We start from the raw sequence: 16,017 nt of genomic DNA on the forward strand, positions 1-16,017 counted from the left end.
CAGGCCCCGCCAGGCCCCGCCAGGCCCCGCCAGTGTGTGCGAGGTTGTAGTGTCGGTGTGTAGTAAGGAAGTCAGGTGGTGTGAAAAGCTGAAGATGGCACGCGAAGACACGTGAATGGGGTTTAGCTTCATTGTTGCTTTGTTGGCTTTGTGCACTGACCCGGGGCTCACACTGAATCCGCTGCGGCACCGGTCCTTTTGTCCGGTCTCTTTAATTTTAATGCTGGCTAAATGATGCTAACTAGCAGTCAACACGCTCCGCATATCATGGATGCTACGTCATTGATATGCAATTGAATCAATGAACAGAAATATGAATGAATCCGAGAATGATCTTTATTGCCAAGTGTCAATTATTCAAAACTTGTTTGCTGCTGTTTTGTTGTGTGTCCGATTGCATCTGGTATATGTAGCCCTACAAATAACCCCCAGGTCCACTATACAGCGTGTCCATTTAAGACATCTAGTACATGTAGCCCTACAAATAACCCCCAGGTCCACTATACAGCGTGTCCATTTAAGACATCTAGTACATGTAGCCCTACAAATAACCCCCAGGTCCACTATACAGCATGTCCATTTAATACATCTAGTACATGTAGCCCTACAAATAACCCCCAGGTCCGCTATACAGCGTGTCCATTTAAGAAATAAAACCAAACAAGTTCAACCAATTGACGGTTCCTTATTTAGAGACTGTTTTATTTCGTCACGTCAATGTATTATTGCTATTTAACCAAGCAAAAATATGTTTTTTCCTGTGACTCCATTCATCGACAAAAACGTCACTAGAATACTGGATGACTGAAGTATTCCTACTTGCTTGATATGATATGATCTGATCTGGGGGTGCACTGGCGCCCACACAGATTCTTTCTGTTGTGCCGCATGTCCAACACAGCCGTGGCCGGCAGCCTGACCAGGCATCTCCATCTTGCGTAACGCTTCCGGCGGTCATAATGGATTCGGCCTGAGCCCGAGGTGATGGGTGCTCTTCCCACATTGAAAGGCGCAGTCCTGCAGAGGGAAGCTAGTCTGGCATTCTGCGAGGGCGCGGGAAGAACCTGAGAGCGCCTGCTTTGCTCTCATCAGGATCCCAAATAAGACACTCAACTACAAGCACAAACGGCCTTCCTGTCGGGGTGGGGGTGGGGGGGGGTGCATAGCTTGGTGTCACACCAACAACAGCGACTACGTCAAGTCTCTGCTTGTCTACAAGGTCACATTCAAGGTCAACTGATTGACATCTCCTGTAAGTACTACAAGAATACTCTCCTGGTACTACAAGAATACTCTCCTTGTGCTGCAGGCAAGCTCCTCAAGGTCCAAGACTGCGTGCAGCACAGGGGTTCTTCTACACCACGTTGACGCCCCCACCGGACGGCGCCCTCTTGCTGCAGTAGGTGAAGCCGGCGTGGTGGTCGGTGGAGCCGTTGATGCGCGAGGAGCGCAGCTCCATCTGGCAGGCGGCGATGGCGGCGTTGAGCTCCACCTGGGCGCGGTGCACCACGTAGAACATCAGGCCAATGCTGACCAGCATCTGAGCACACGGCAAGACCCGCTGTCATCCTTCACGCCACTCGCCCACAGCACCCCCACAAGGATGTGGGCGGGTCACATGACAACACGCTAACACACACCTGTCTAACTCGAGGCAAATGAAACTTATTATGGGCATGCACTGCAATGCAGGCCTCCACTGACATGCTAATTGATAGCATGTTAGCATTTAAGCTAAATTACTCGTGTCTAAAAGCAAATACACACATGGCATTATGCAGGGAGATTATAGGACAGCCTTGCCACTTTCTGTACTTGAGGCTGTCTTGCCAGGTGCTAGCATGATGACCATTAGCATGTTAGCATTTGAGCTAATTTCCTCATGTCTAAAGGCAGATACACACATGGCATGATGTGGGGACACTATGGGACTGCCTTAACAGTTTTGGGACTTAGTGCTTTCTTGCTAGATGCTACCATGCTAACTGTTAGCATTTAGACTTTTTATGCATATGTAAATGAAAATACACACATTGCATGATATATGGACACTATAGAGCTGCCTCGGCACTTTCGCCACAAAGTACTATGTTGCAAGGTGTCAGTCACCATGTTGGAATTTTGGCTATTTTACTCCTGTTTAAAGGGTTATATATACACGGCATGATGTAGGGATATTTTCTCTGACCTTTTGGTGCTAGCATGCTAACTGTTAGCTGTATTCCTCACGTCTAAAGGCTAATACAGACATGGCATGATGTAGGATCGCCTTGATGCTTTCGCAAGTGTGCCATCTCGGCAGATGCTAGCATGCTAACAGTTAGCATCTTAGCTTTTTTGCTCAATTCCTCATGTAATGTACGCATGGCATTGCTCGGTGGCGTGGCACAGCAGACACCGGTTCAGAGGTTCACAGCACAGGTTGCATGGGAATTTTCTAGTTTGATGTTATTATTGGTATATATTTTTGAAAAAGCAATATGTGGCTTGGATGATTATTATACATTGAATTTGGCTTTTTTTTTAATGTACAGGGTTTCCGCTATATGGCATCAATTGTGGTGGAACGCCACTACAAAATAAAAGCTGCCACACAACTTGGGCAATACGTTAAATGTATGGACTGCATATGCTATACAACTTATTATTTACATACAGTGACCACAGTTTGTTTGAAAACAATCTGAAAAACTTTTCCATGTGCTTTATTTTGAAAAACATGCACCAGATGTCACCGCATGTCAAAATGGAAAACGTTATCATGTGTTTCAATTAGGGATGTCCGATATTGTCCAACTCCCAATTTCCTATTCCGATATCGACCGATAGCGATATGTGTAACATGTCATCAAGTAGTTGTAGAGTAACCGTGGGATTCAAGGAGTAGAGTTGTTTTGTTAGTAGATGTAGATGACATCATAGATGACATACAGTTTTAGATAGAATGCACAATTATAACGGGCTAACGCGGTAGCCTGCCGAGGCATTGAGCGTAGCGTAGATTTGAACAGGAATGGACAGAGTAATTGGCCTGGTGGAGAGAGCGATAAAATGTCATCCATGAAAGGGTCAAATGTAAAGACTTACCTTTTTACAAAGGCCTTTTCTTTATTTTTATATATACCTTTTTTTGTGTTGTGTTGTTTTATTGCTTCACTGTAGGTTTTATGCTTTCTTTGTAGCACTTTGAGATTTCTGTAATGTAAAGTGCAAAATACAGTGCATCCGGAAAGTATTCACAGCGCTTCACTTTTTCCACATTTTGTCATGTTACAGCCTCATTCCAAATTGTATTAATTTAATCTCTTACCTCAAAATTCTACACAAAATACTCCATTATGACAATGTGAAAAAGTTTTTTTTAAACTTTTTTTGAATTTATTAAAAATAGAAAACTAAGAAATCACATTTACATAAGTATTCACAGCCTTTGCCATGAAGCTCAAAATTGAGCTCAGGTGCATTTTTTTTCCACTGATCATCCTTGAGATCTTTCTACAGCTTAATTTGAGTCCACCTGCAGTAAATTCAGTTGATTGGACATGATTTGGAAATATAATAACTGTCTATATAAGGTCCCACAGTTGACTGTGCATGTCAGAGCACAAACACCAAGCATGAAGTTAAAAGAACTGTCTGTAGACCTGCGAGACAGGATGTGCTAAACTTGTGGGATCATATTCAAAAAGACTTGAGGCTGTAATTGCTGCCAAAGGTGGATCAACAAAGTATTAAGCAAAGGCTGTGAATACTTATGTAAATGTGATTTTTTTGTTTTCTATGTTTAATAAATTCAAAACATGTCAAAAAAAACCTTTTTTCACATTGTCATAATGGAGTATTTTGTGTAGAATTTTGAGGTAAGAGATTAATTTAATACAATTTGGAATGAGGCTGTAACATAACAAAATGTAGAAAAGTGAAGCGCTTACTTTCCAGATGCACTGTAAATAAAATGTATTATTATTATTAATTTATTATGTAGCGCCATGCTTGGTTAGCTATCTAGCTAGCGTAACTGGACCTGGGCTAGCTTTGGAAGGGATTTTGCTCAAACTTTGAACCTTGATAAACTTTGTGAGGACTTTTTGGTGCAGTCGAATCCAATTGAAAATGATGAACTTTTGACTTTTTAAATATATTTACAGTGAAGAAAATAAGTATTTGAACACCCTGCTATTTTGCTATTTCTCCCACTTAGAAATCATGGAGGGGTCTGAAATTTTCATCGTAGGTGCATGTCCACTGTGAGAGAGATAAACTAAAAAGAAAAATCCAGAAATCACAATGCATGATTTTTTAACAATTTATTTGTGTGATACAGCTGCAAATAAGTATTTGAACACCTGTGTATCATCTAGAATTCTGACCCTGAAAGACCTGTTAGTCTGCCCATTAGAAGTCCACCTGCACTCCATGTATCATCCTGAATCAGATGCACCTGTTTGAGGTCGTTAGCTGCATAAAGACACCTGTCCACCCCATACAATCAGTAAGACTTTAACTTGTAACATGGCGAAGACCAAAGAGCTGTCCAAAGACACCAGAGACAAAATTGTACACCTCCACAAGGCTGGAAAGGGCTACGGAGCAATTACCAAGCAGCTTGGTGAAAAAAGGTCCACTGTTGGAGCTATCATTAGAAAATGGAAGAAGCTAAACATGACGGTCAATCTCAATCGGAGTGGAGCCCCATGCAAGATATCACCTCGTGGGGTCTCAATGATTCTAAGAAAGGTGAGGAATCAGCCCAGAACTACACGACAGGACTTGGTCAATGACCTGAAAAGAGCTGGGACCACCGTTTCCAAGGTTACTGTAGGTAATACACTAAGACGTCATGATGTGAAATCATGCATGGCACGAAAGGTTCCCCTGCTTAAACCAGCACATGTCAAGGCCCGTCTTAAGTTTGCATATGACCATTTGGATGATACAGAGGAGTCATGGGAGAAAGTTTTATGGTCAGATGAGACCAAAATAGAACTTTTTGGTCATAATTCCAATAAGCGTGTTTGGAGGAAGAAGAATGAAGAGTACAATCCGAAGAACACCATCCCTACTGTGAAGCATGGGGGTGGTAGCATCATGCTTTGGGGGTGTTTTTCTGCACATGGGACAGGACGAGTGCACTGCATTAAAGAGAGGATGACTGGGGCCGTGTATTGTGAGATTTTGGGGAACAACCTCCTTCCCTCTGTCAGAGCATTGAAGATGGGTCGTGGCTGGGTCTTCCAACACGACAACGACCCGAAGCACACAGCCAGGAAAACCAAGGAGTGGCTCCGTAAGAAGCATATCAAGGTTCTAGCATGGCCCAGCCAGTCTCCAGACCTGAACCCAATCGAAAATCTTTGGAGGGAGCTCAAACTCCGTGTTTCTCAGCGACAGCCCAGAAACCTGACTGATCTAGAGAAGATCTGTGTGGAGGAGTGGGCCAAGATCCCTCCTGCAGTGTGTGCAAACCTGGTGAAAAACTACAGGAAACGTTTGACCTCTGTAATAGCAAACAAAGGCTACTGTACCAAATATTAACATTCATTTTCTCAGGTGTTCAAATACTTATTTGCAGCTGTATCACACAAATAAATTGTTAAAAAATCATGCATTGTGATTTCTGGATTTTTCTTTTTAGTTTATCTCTCTCACAGTGGACATGCACCTACGATGAAAATTTCAGACCCCTCCATGATTTCTAAGTGGGAGAAATAGCAAAATAGCAGGGTGTTCAAATACTTATTTTCTTCACTGTATACTGTATTGTTAACATGATTGTAAAAGCATTTCATGTCTTGTGTTTTATGTATGAATGGATGCTGAGTATAATCGTGAACAAGGTGTTATTGTACAACCGCTGTCGGTTTGTCGGTGGAGCCACGCAGCCAATCTGACAATCATCACGGCGTCATCATCAAAAGGAGCAGATGACTCCACATTAGGGTGCATCAAATTTGAATGGGAAATTTGAATTTCATAATACAGTAAAGTCTCGTTATATTGATATTGTCGGGAGTCGGAAAAAATATTGATATAACCGGACTGTCGATATATCCGATCCTGCGCCGAACTGCATTAAAAGTGGGCAATAATGCATTCGACATTGTTCTATAGTATAGAACAATGTCGAGCAGCTTAAATCAATCTTTGCTTAAGGATTTCAATACCAAAAAAGAACACGGCGAACGGCTGCTTCTAGTCAACTTTATTTTTCACACTTCAACCACCAGAGCACAGCACACACACCGATTCCCGCACCAGAAACCACAAACGCCAGCATGTACATATGAAAAACAGTGATTATTGCAAGCGATAAAAAGATATCTAAATACAACACAATTAAATACATGTATTTGTACGCTTGTGTCTTCGTTGGAATAGGTGTGTATGCTATGTCAGTTGGTTCTTCTGTTGCAGGCGTGTGTTTGGCCAGCTATGTGGGGCGGGTTGAGCATGACCTGTGAACCAGGAAGTGCGGGAATCGGTGTGTGTGCTGTGCTCTGGTGGTGGAAGTGTGAAAAATAAAGTTGACTGGAAGCAGCTGTTCGCCGTGTTCTTTTTTGGTATTGAAATCCTTAAGCAAAGATTGATTTAAGCTGCTTTTGTATCGATATAAGCAGACCAAATTGGCTGGCGGGAGATGAAAAGGGCATCGTAGTAACCGGATTATCATAATAACCGGGTATGGTACTAACAGAACTAATTATATCATAAAAGACTAGAAATTTGCTGGGAAATGAAAATAGTATCGTAATAAGCAGTACTTCGATATAACCGATATCGATATAACAAGACTTTACTGTATCAATTTGGCTGGCATTCCATTTTTTTCTAATGAACATAAAAATGTCTTTTGCAAAGTTTTGAGGAAATCCATTGAGATTTAGGGGTGCCACCTCACACATAAACTTGTTGAGGGCAGCATCTTAGGAGAGCTGGTGGGTTGTGATGCACAGTGCCTAAAATAATACATGGACAAGTGGATATCACATTATGTAGGACTACAGTACCACTCTCAATAAATATGAGGCATCAGTAATACTGTCTACTCTATATTACTGTTGGTGATGTTGGGCTTGCTCAGCTATTAGCTAACTGTCATTAGCAAACTGTAGCTAGCTAATGTTAGGTACAGTAGAGTCAATGAGCACTAAATACCTATAAATATGACTACAAATCATTCAAATTACAAAGACAAAACCACAAATTTGGTAGTAATATGTAATAGGAGTATAAATACCAACAAAAACAAAAATCACCTCAGAGTTCTTGAGCTGCAAATCTCCATGGCGACCATTGAACTGTTCACCACTTTAAGATATACCTTTATTCGTCCCTCAGTGGGGAAATTTATGTTTTTGTTTATTCCACAAAAACAGATGTATGGTGGCCCCCTAAATAATCATTCATTCATTCATTCGTTTTCTACCGCTTTTTCCTCACGAGGGTCGCGGGGGGTGCTGGAGCCCATCCCAGCTGTCTTTGGGCGAGAGGCGGGGTACACCCCGGACTGGTGGCCAGCCAATCACAGGGCACATATAGACAAACAACCATTCACACTCACATTCATACCTATGGACAATTTGGAGTGGCCAATTAACCTAGCATGTTTTTGGAATGTGGGAGGAAACCGGAGTACCCGGAGAAAAGCCACGCATGCACGGGGAGAACATGCAAACTCCACACAGAGATGGCCGAGGGTGGAATTGAACCCTCGTCTCCTAGCTGCGAGGTCTGCGCGCTAACCACTCAACCGCCACTCGAGTGGCCCCTCTAGTGGCTGTGGGCGGCATAGGCCATGCTTCCATCTCTTTTAATTAATAAAAGACGGTAGTGCGCACCCGGCGGCTTTTAGCTACCACTGCGTTCTCCAGGCGGGTCATCAGCACCCTTCCGGCGTGGGCTGTGTTGCGTGACGTTGTATGTGACGATGAGGAAGCGGTGATGCTCACCTGCAGACAGAAGAGGAGGTAACCGCTGATGCTCTGCTGGGCGATGACGTCCTCCATGGTACGCAGCGTAGTGCCCAGGTAGGAGTTGAGCAGCTGGGTGGGCAGGAGGCCCACAGAGGACACCACCAGGTAGTTTGGCAAGGACACCTCTGTGATCTACAGAGCACACACACACAGTCTGTTCCACAAATCCTATTCATGAGCGTTCATCACTGGCTACATTTCAGAAGTGGCAGAGGAAAAAGGAGCTCAACACGACACGCGGAATATTCCCAGTACTATGCTACCAAAGGAGGAGTGAATGGTGGATTAAGATTAGGAGCAGAAATCCAAGGCATCCTTTCCATGTGACAACTGATGTATACATAATATACACATAAATACAGTACTACTTTCACACCTTTCACTTCCTTCCTAAATGTCATACTGTATTCTCAAACTTTATTCCCACATCAGTCTACTTGTTTGGTCAATATTCCCAGTACTTCACTGCCATAGTACCACGTTCTCACTGATTGAGGTACTACTTCATTCTCGACATTTTCATTCATGTACATCTTCTTTTGCTTTTCCTTAATGTTTTCCTTAATGTTAGGACATTCCAAACTGCTTACCTGGTAGCGTATGTCCCACACCGTAAGGTGCAGTGTCAATTATAGGGTGTATTTCTCTACTTAATGCATACATGCATACATGCATTAAGTACATGTACCATATTAGAAGGTGCATGCTAAATAGACATGCGATCTACCAAAAAAAAAGGTTAAGTTGAGTTGAACTTTATTCTACTATTAAGCAATGCACTCCTCTTCTCCCACACATCCATCCAAGTCCTCATCTTCTGGATGTGAATGTGGCCATCAAACATGGCGGTTTCCCTCTCATCAACGGAGTCCGGTTGTCAGGTGGCTTCAGCCATCGTGGCCAAAGCTCGGATGACAGTTAGCCCCCGCATCCCTCATCCATCCCCCTCACTCGCCCGTGTTGGCCCTCTCATCCATCCCCCTCACGTCCTGTTTACACCAATGTCCAGCATTGAACTTCCTTTCTTCATCCACCTGGAATGATGGCAGGCTGCCAATTCATTGGGCGCCATGTTGTTTGGCAGCCCCGGAGGCATGGCGGACGTTACGCTATGTACTGTACATTTTACTGTTCTCTGATTGGTTTATACCTGCCAGCATATGTACTGTACGAAATTTTGGAGAAAATGAAAAGACTTTTAAGTGTGCCTTACAGTGTAGAAAATACGGTAAATTTGCACGTGCCAATTCCAGGATGATGCTGGAAGAGCGGAATATCAGTAAGGTATGTCCTCCTGTCCAAAGTCCACATCCACACGAGCCTGCGCCTGCAGAACATGATGGAGTGATGACATAAGTGTGTGTGTGTGACCTTGAACTGCAGTGTGTGTGTGTGATATGAGAGCTGTTGCTGGGAGATGCCTGATGTGCCAACACGCATTGGTCATCATGCACGGAGAGTCGGGTGTTTTGTTTTTTTTGAACTTCCTGAGCAGAAGCAGGTCTTTCTTGAAAGCGGTGTGAGCCGTGGGAATGCCTGGAATGCTAACACTGCCGTCATGGCTAAAAGGCCGGCGCTCTTGGACTTTTTGTCCGACATACTGTAGATGATGGAACAGCATATGCAGCCAAAGCTGACTAACAAAGTCAGCAACAAATGCAAAGAAATTTGAGACACATTTGGACACGATTGGAGCTCCACATGGTAGTGGGTCTGCCTGTGTACCTTGCCCTTCCAAATCCCAACACTAGATGGCATTGGAACGCCTCACACTCACAGCTGCTCTGCCAGGGAAGAAGAGGACGTAGCAGGAGGGATCAGTAATCTACACACTACATTCTACATCTAATACAGGAGTGTTCAAAGTGCTGCCCGGGGGCCAGTAGGAGGCGAGGGCTGCAGCTGGGCTTTTATTTTCTCAATTTTACAAAACATCATATTGTAAGAAACAATTTATTTTAGTAACAAAGCTGAAATATTAAAGAATGAAGATGTTTTAAAGTCATAATGTTATGAGACATCATGAGAGAACATCCATAAACCTCCTCTCTGGTCTTCCTCTACGAGTCCTACCTGGCAGCATCCTTCTACCAATATATTCACTATCATATATTCACTATCTCTCCTCTGGACATGTCCCAACCATCTCAGTCTGGCCGAGGTCTCTAACATGTAATGTCCCTCTGATGTACTCCTTCCTGATCCTATCCATCCTGGTCACTCCCAATGAGAACCTCAGTACCTCCAGTTCTGCTTCCTGTCTTTTCCTTAGTGGCATTGTCTTTAGACCAAACAACATGGCTGGTCTCACCACAGTTTTGTATGCCTTTCCTTTAATTTTAGCTGAAACATCACGCCTGATCCTTCTGAGCTTCTGTATCTCTTCTCCCTGTAACCTCACTCTTCCGCTTGGGTCCCTTTCTGGTTGAAAAGATGGAGAAATGGAAATAACTATGTGCCATTTTGTAACAATAAAGTGACAGTATTAAAAGGAATACTACCAGAATACTTGGTACTTGGAATACTACGAGGGAAAATGAAGTCATGTTAGTAGCGTAGAGTTCAAATATGAAAGAAAAAATGTGGCCATTTGTTTTTAAAGTTTTAAAGCCATTTTTGGAATATTAAATTCTAATATTATGGGACTATTCATAATATGAAAATCAAATGTGAAAAGAAGGTTGAAATATTTGGAGAGTAAAAACAGCACAAATGGGGTGAGATATAGTAGTCATATGCTTTTTCATCTACAGCACAAACTTGGTACTGAATATGAAAATGTCTGCATGTGCTTCGCTGGAACAGGTATGGACAGCCCTGCTGCAAAATATGCAACATTTTTGGCGTGTGCCAGGAACACACGACAGTTTAGGCCAACAAATCTATACAGTATCTCCTGTGCTCAATGTCATGCATTTTCCTGAAAGCGTTCGTAATAATAGCAGCATCCATGGCTGCTGGTGTACATAATGATGTGGCCGAGAACTTTGGACCGGGATCTCCACGTCAGCGTTGTGGTGACACACAGCAGTCATAAAAAAGCAAGTGGAAATGTTCCAAGTATGCACACACGTACGGCCAAACAAGTCTGACTTGTGTCACGCTCAATCTGGCCACTGGAAACAAAAAGCTTCACAGCATGCCTGCACTGAACAAACCGCTTCTTAGCATGCTCCTACCCCGAGGCCTGAACATCAACTCATTCATGCTGCAAGCGCTACATGCCTTCCATGCTCGCTCGCTCGCTCTCTTTCTGGCTTTGCATGTTTAAAACCCACATTTGCTCTCAAAAATCTAAACATTTTTTTTTTAATGTAAGCGACCATTCAAAATCGTATTTAAGAAACGAGTTGACATTGTGAGAAGGATTTTGAGACCTTAAATTGAAATGATTGGATTCTAGAGCTTTAAGACCCTGGTAAGATACCCTGATTGGTGTACCTAATGTTGTGTCCAGTGAGTGTTGGCGGGCTGAGGACTGTGAATGAGTACCTAATGTAGTGTCACGTGCGTGTAAAAAAGCCAGCAGGGAGTGTGTTGAGGGCAAGTGAAAGACAATGACACTCGAGTGTGTTGAAATAGGAGACAAGTGTGGACAGCAGCAGTCCAGTCCTGCACAGCTGGAGGTCTTGCAAAAGGAATTGTTGCAGATTTAAACATTTCATGGATGTTTTGGCTAGTTTTAGCATTCTTTCCCCAGGTCAGGAAGAGCAGCAATCAGTGCGTGTCCATTCCTCACAATAGTCCTTACCAGTCTTCATCGCGCTGCACTTCACGCTTACATATTCAACTCTATCTTTAAAGGTGGCGATGTCAGCTGGACCAGTGGTTCCCAAAGTGGGTTACGTCAGCTGACATAAGGGGCATGTGAAAAAAAAAATAATAATAATTAGCGCCTAACACTCAAAATTACGAATGCACCTGAACGCCTCCCACTGGGGTGAGATGCAGCAGGAAGGAGACAGAGCAGCAAGTTGTCCCTTGCTCTATATGTGCATCACATCAACAAATAAGTAAGTGTGAGTGATGACTGTGTGCGTGAAGAGTGTTTCATCATGAAGATGCCATTTCTATTGGTGTTCCAATTCATCCCATAACCTGGCACTGTGATGGAGATTCACCCCACAATGCTTGTATGTATTGTTGTATTTCAGGTACTATTTATTAACAAGGAGGTAGTGGTTCTTAAAGAGTTGGGACACCATGGAAAGATTCCAGGCAGATCATGGACACTTCATACTAAGGATCGACCAATACATCGGCCGGCCGATATATCGGGCACATGGGGTCACGGGGGGTGCTGGTGCCTATCCCAGCACCCCCAATCACAGGGCACATATAGACAAACAACCATTCACACTCACATTCATACCTATGGACAATTTGGAGTGGCCAATTAACCTAGCATGTTTTTGGAATGGGGGAGGAAACCGGAGTACCCGGAGGAAACCCACGCATGCACAGGGAGAACATGCAAACTTCACACAGAGATGGCCGAGGGTGGAATCGAACCCTGGTCCCCCTAGCTGTGAGGTCTGCGCACTAACCACTCGACTGCCGTGCCGTCCAGTTGAATATTTACTCCTTTTAAAATTGATAATACTATTTAAATGTGTGTTTAAGAAAGCTGAATCCTACTGTGTTCAGTGTTTACGTTTCAATAAATATTTGTTTTAAACTTGAGACCTGGAATATTTGTTATTATTGTCATTTTTTCATATAAATTGAGGAAGCAAAAGCAGTATTGCCCACAAATATCAGTCAGCAAAGTCGGCCATCCGCTAAGGGTGATGGAAAAAAAAAATCGGTATCGACATCGGCTGGAAAAAAAATATATCGGTCAATCCCTACTTCATACTCAATAAGCAGCTTCCAAACTAGCAAACCGCTGTCAGTGCTGCTCCAGCTTTTTCTAAAATGGTGCATTTAGGTGCATCACCTGGGACACAAGTTGCCGCTGCATTCAGGGACACTTGTAAATAACGGCAAACACAGCCCCACATGCACATGCAGCCCAAAGTAGGTGATATCTCCAAAAGCAACAGTGAGACAATGTTAGTCTACTTCTAACAGACATCCATGTTAAAGCTTTGGACAGAAAGTGCTTTACCATGATTGGTCAGCCTTCCCCTTCTATTTGCTATGACATTAATATGCTGACTTCAACCAGAGCCATCCTGAGTCAGGCTTAGATTAAGTCTATCAAATGAAATGGATGGAAGTGTGGTGTGCAGGAGTAGGGGGTCTGAAAGGGTATGCGACTGTAAAAGGTGTGGGAAGCACTGGTCTAGACCCTGGAACAGACCGTTTTTGGTTTTTGCCAACCAGCCATGTTGGACCTCCAAGAAGCAGCGGACGTGAGGCGTGGTACTTACAGAGAAAACGGCATTTTGGAGTCCAAAGGGAATGGGGGTGAGTCTCGCTAAGGCCACAACTTTGAGTCCGCTCCCTCCTTCCACCACTCGGATGATGGCGCTGAGCTGCTCGCTGTTCCCCACCTTGTTGCGCGCCCAGTCCGTCAGCAGCCGCTTGCACGCCAGGTGGGCCACGAAGGTCCCGATGAGGACCCCCACCATGACGAGTCCCAAGCCCAATACAAAGCCGTAAAGGTAGCCCGCCGCCACGTTCAGCAGGATGTAGCCCCACCCACACGGGAAGGAGACCAGGATGAAGCCCACCACAAACAGCAAGGCGCCCACCAGGCTGTCCAGGCCCTCCACCCACAGCAGGAGGTCCTTGAGGTGCTGGCGAACCAGTGCCACCGATGAGAAGCAGACGGCGGTGAGAATGCACGCCAGCACGGCGCTCTTGAAGCAGAAGGTGGTGATGCAGCACGGGTGCCTGAAATCGCCGCCGAAGGACGACAGCCCTGTGACATCGGCCAAGACCTCTGGGTCACCGTCGCATCTCCCCGCTGCGCCGGGTCCTTGCTCATCCAAGGTGCCGCATATGAGGAGGTCGATTTTGTCAGACTCATTGGCGGCGGCACTCCTATGCAGCCAGCGGTTCAGCTGTATCTGCGCCTTGCCCGCGGCGTGCTTTGCAAGCTTGGTGAACAGCTGCACGCCCGTGGACCCCGACAGCGACATACCAGGACCCCTCAGGTGCGCTCCTACGGGGGAGGGGGTGGGGGCAGCTGTAACGTCCTCACCGGCAGATTTCACATTCAGGCACACCGGAAGTCACTGCAAACTGTGCGCTTGTGGCTGTGCTGGGGCAGCCATTTAACAGGAATCTGGAGGTTTTATCTCGGGTACACCCGGCGGGCGACAAGACAGTCCCACGTGACACCAACGTCTATCCGGCGAGATGAAAGCTCCATGTACACAGACATCATGGCTCTGTCTGACGATGGAACAAGAGGCCAGGAGAAAAAGGGGCAGCAGGTGCACAAACTCGCTTGACTCACCTGAGAATGTTCCGTACCTAGCTAACGTTGGAGGAGGAGGAGGAGGAGGGTGGGGGCGTTAACGTCACAGCGCAGCTAGTTGTTAGCTAACTAGCTAGCCACGGGGCTAAAGTCCACCGCCACGTTCCGGAGACTAAAAGTCATCCGTCTCCCGGTGAGCAAGAATAAGCTAGATTGGCCAAAACAAAGAGCCCCGAAAATGAAGACTGTGTCTTCTGGTTGCCTTCCAGTCTTCCAACCAAGGATTGTAGAGTTGGGATCAGGATTGCCGATTCTACCGCTGACGAATGGAACAGAGTGACGTTTGACATGGAGCTGAAAGTCCGCCATGATAGGGTGCCAGAGAAGTGGGCGGGGCTAGGCGAATAGGCAAACAAATGGAACTATGCAACTAGCTGAAATTATTTATATATATATATATATATATATATATATATATATATATATATATATATATATATATATATATATATATATATTGCTTCCCCTCTCCTTTCAGTGTTACCAGCACTTAACAACTAATATAACAAAATAATAATAAATCATAATTGATCAAATAAATATTTTAAAAATCAGTTTTACTATTTTTCTCCCTTGCTATTTTTGCTCCCTCGTCACTGACTCATGAATTCAGCTAATCACCCAGAGAAGGTAATCATCTTAACTTTAAGCTAATAATAATTGTGTGGGCGTCCCATACAATATACATTTTTAAATCTCGTCCAATGTCCTGTTTATTAATTTATTTACAAAAAGTGTTATAAATCTACATTTCTATCACACGCAATGTGTCTTTGCTTAAAGGGAACAAATCTGGTCTTATAGAGCGTCTATTCCAGCAATGAATGGCTGAGCAGCGTGCCGAGGGCACGTTTTCAAAGCAGTTTTTCTGGATTTTGCACCCTAAAATGGCGGCCAAACCCGCCCAGGGCATAATACGGAAACTGAGATTGAGTCGGCTCTCTCATTGTATAAACTCCTTGTCTCCTAACGTCGCTGCTGTTTGTGTCCCGGAATGCCAACTAACTGCACCTCACGTGACCCAAGCATTCTCGGCCAATTACAGCGTGGCACTCTGTCATCGCGAGATTTGGTCAGAAAGTCCCCGACTTGTCCAATGATCGGTCTCGTCATGACGTTGCATTACAGTTTGTTCCTCCAGGCGGTCTCTCTCATCAACACCTGAACACGTCAGTGTTGGCCCAAGTAAATACATAAATACATCACTTGAATGTAAATACTGTCTTCATTTATCTATCTAGCTAGCTAGCTAGCTAGTTATCTATCTATCCATCCATCTATCTAGATAGATATCTAGCTATCTTCCTTACTACTGTACTTTGTTATTGTGTTCCACACGTCAATGGCAAAATGTTCATTTTATATACAGGTCTCATTATTGAATAATTATTAAATGCCTTGGACAGAACTTGTATTGCTTCATCTTTGTTTGTGGATGTTATCTCTGGTGGATTATTGACTGACATGCGTTCTGGCGAAGGTTTTTATCCTAAAGCCACCGGGTTGTCAGTTATGGTTATGGAATATTTGAGTTCGTGCTGTCGTTTATTTTAGGTCTATTTGGAATATGTCAATCGGTAGCCGCTGGATGTGATGTTTGTGTACTTTCACAGA

General features: G+C 44.2%; 1 protein-coding gene across 1 annotated transcript; it reads right to left on the reverse strand.

Moving 5' to 3' along the window:
- tmem64 (transmembrane protein 64) lies at nt 1-14,716 on the reverse strand. The gene is made up of 3 exons (XM_058046837.2): nt 13,349-14,716; nt 7,950-8,105; nt 1-1,540 (listed from the first exon to the last, which is right to left on the reverse strand). Exons 1-3 carry the CDS (start codon nt 14,060-14,062, stop codon nt 1,355-1,357), a joined length of 1,056 nt encoding a protein of 351 aa, XP_057902820.2. The 5' UTR covers nt 14,063-14,716; the 3' UTR covers nt 1-1,354.
- Between the last annotated feature and the right edge of the window lie 1,301 nt (nt 14,717-16,017).

This window comes from Doryrhamphus excisus, linkage group LG7 (genome assembly GCF_037039965.1).
Source record: "Doryrhamphus excisus strain RoL-2023G ecotype Guam linkage group LG7, RoL_Dexc_Guam_v1.1, whole genome shotgun sequence".
NCBI classification, from domain to species: domain Eukaryota; kingdom Metazoa; phylum Chordata; class Actinopteri; order Syngnathiformes; family Syngnathidae; genus Doryrhamphus; species Doryrhamphus excisus.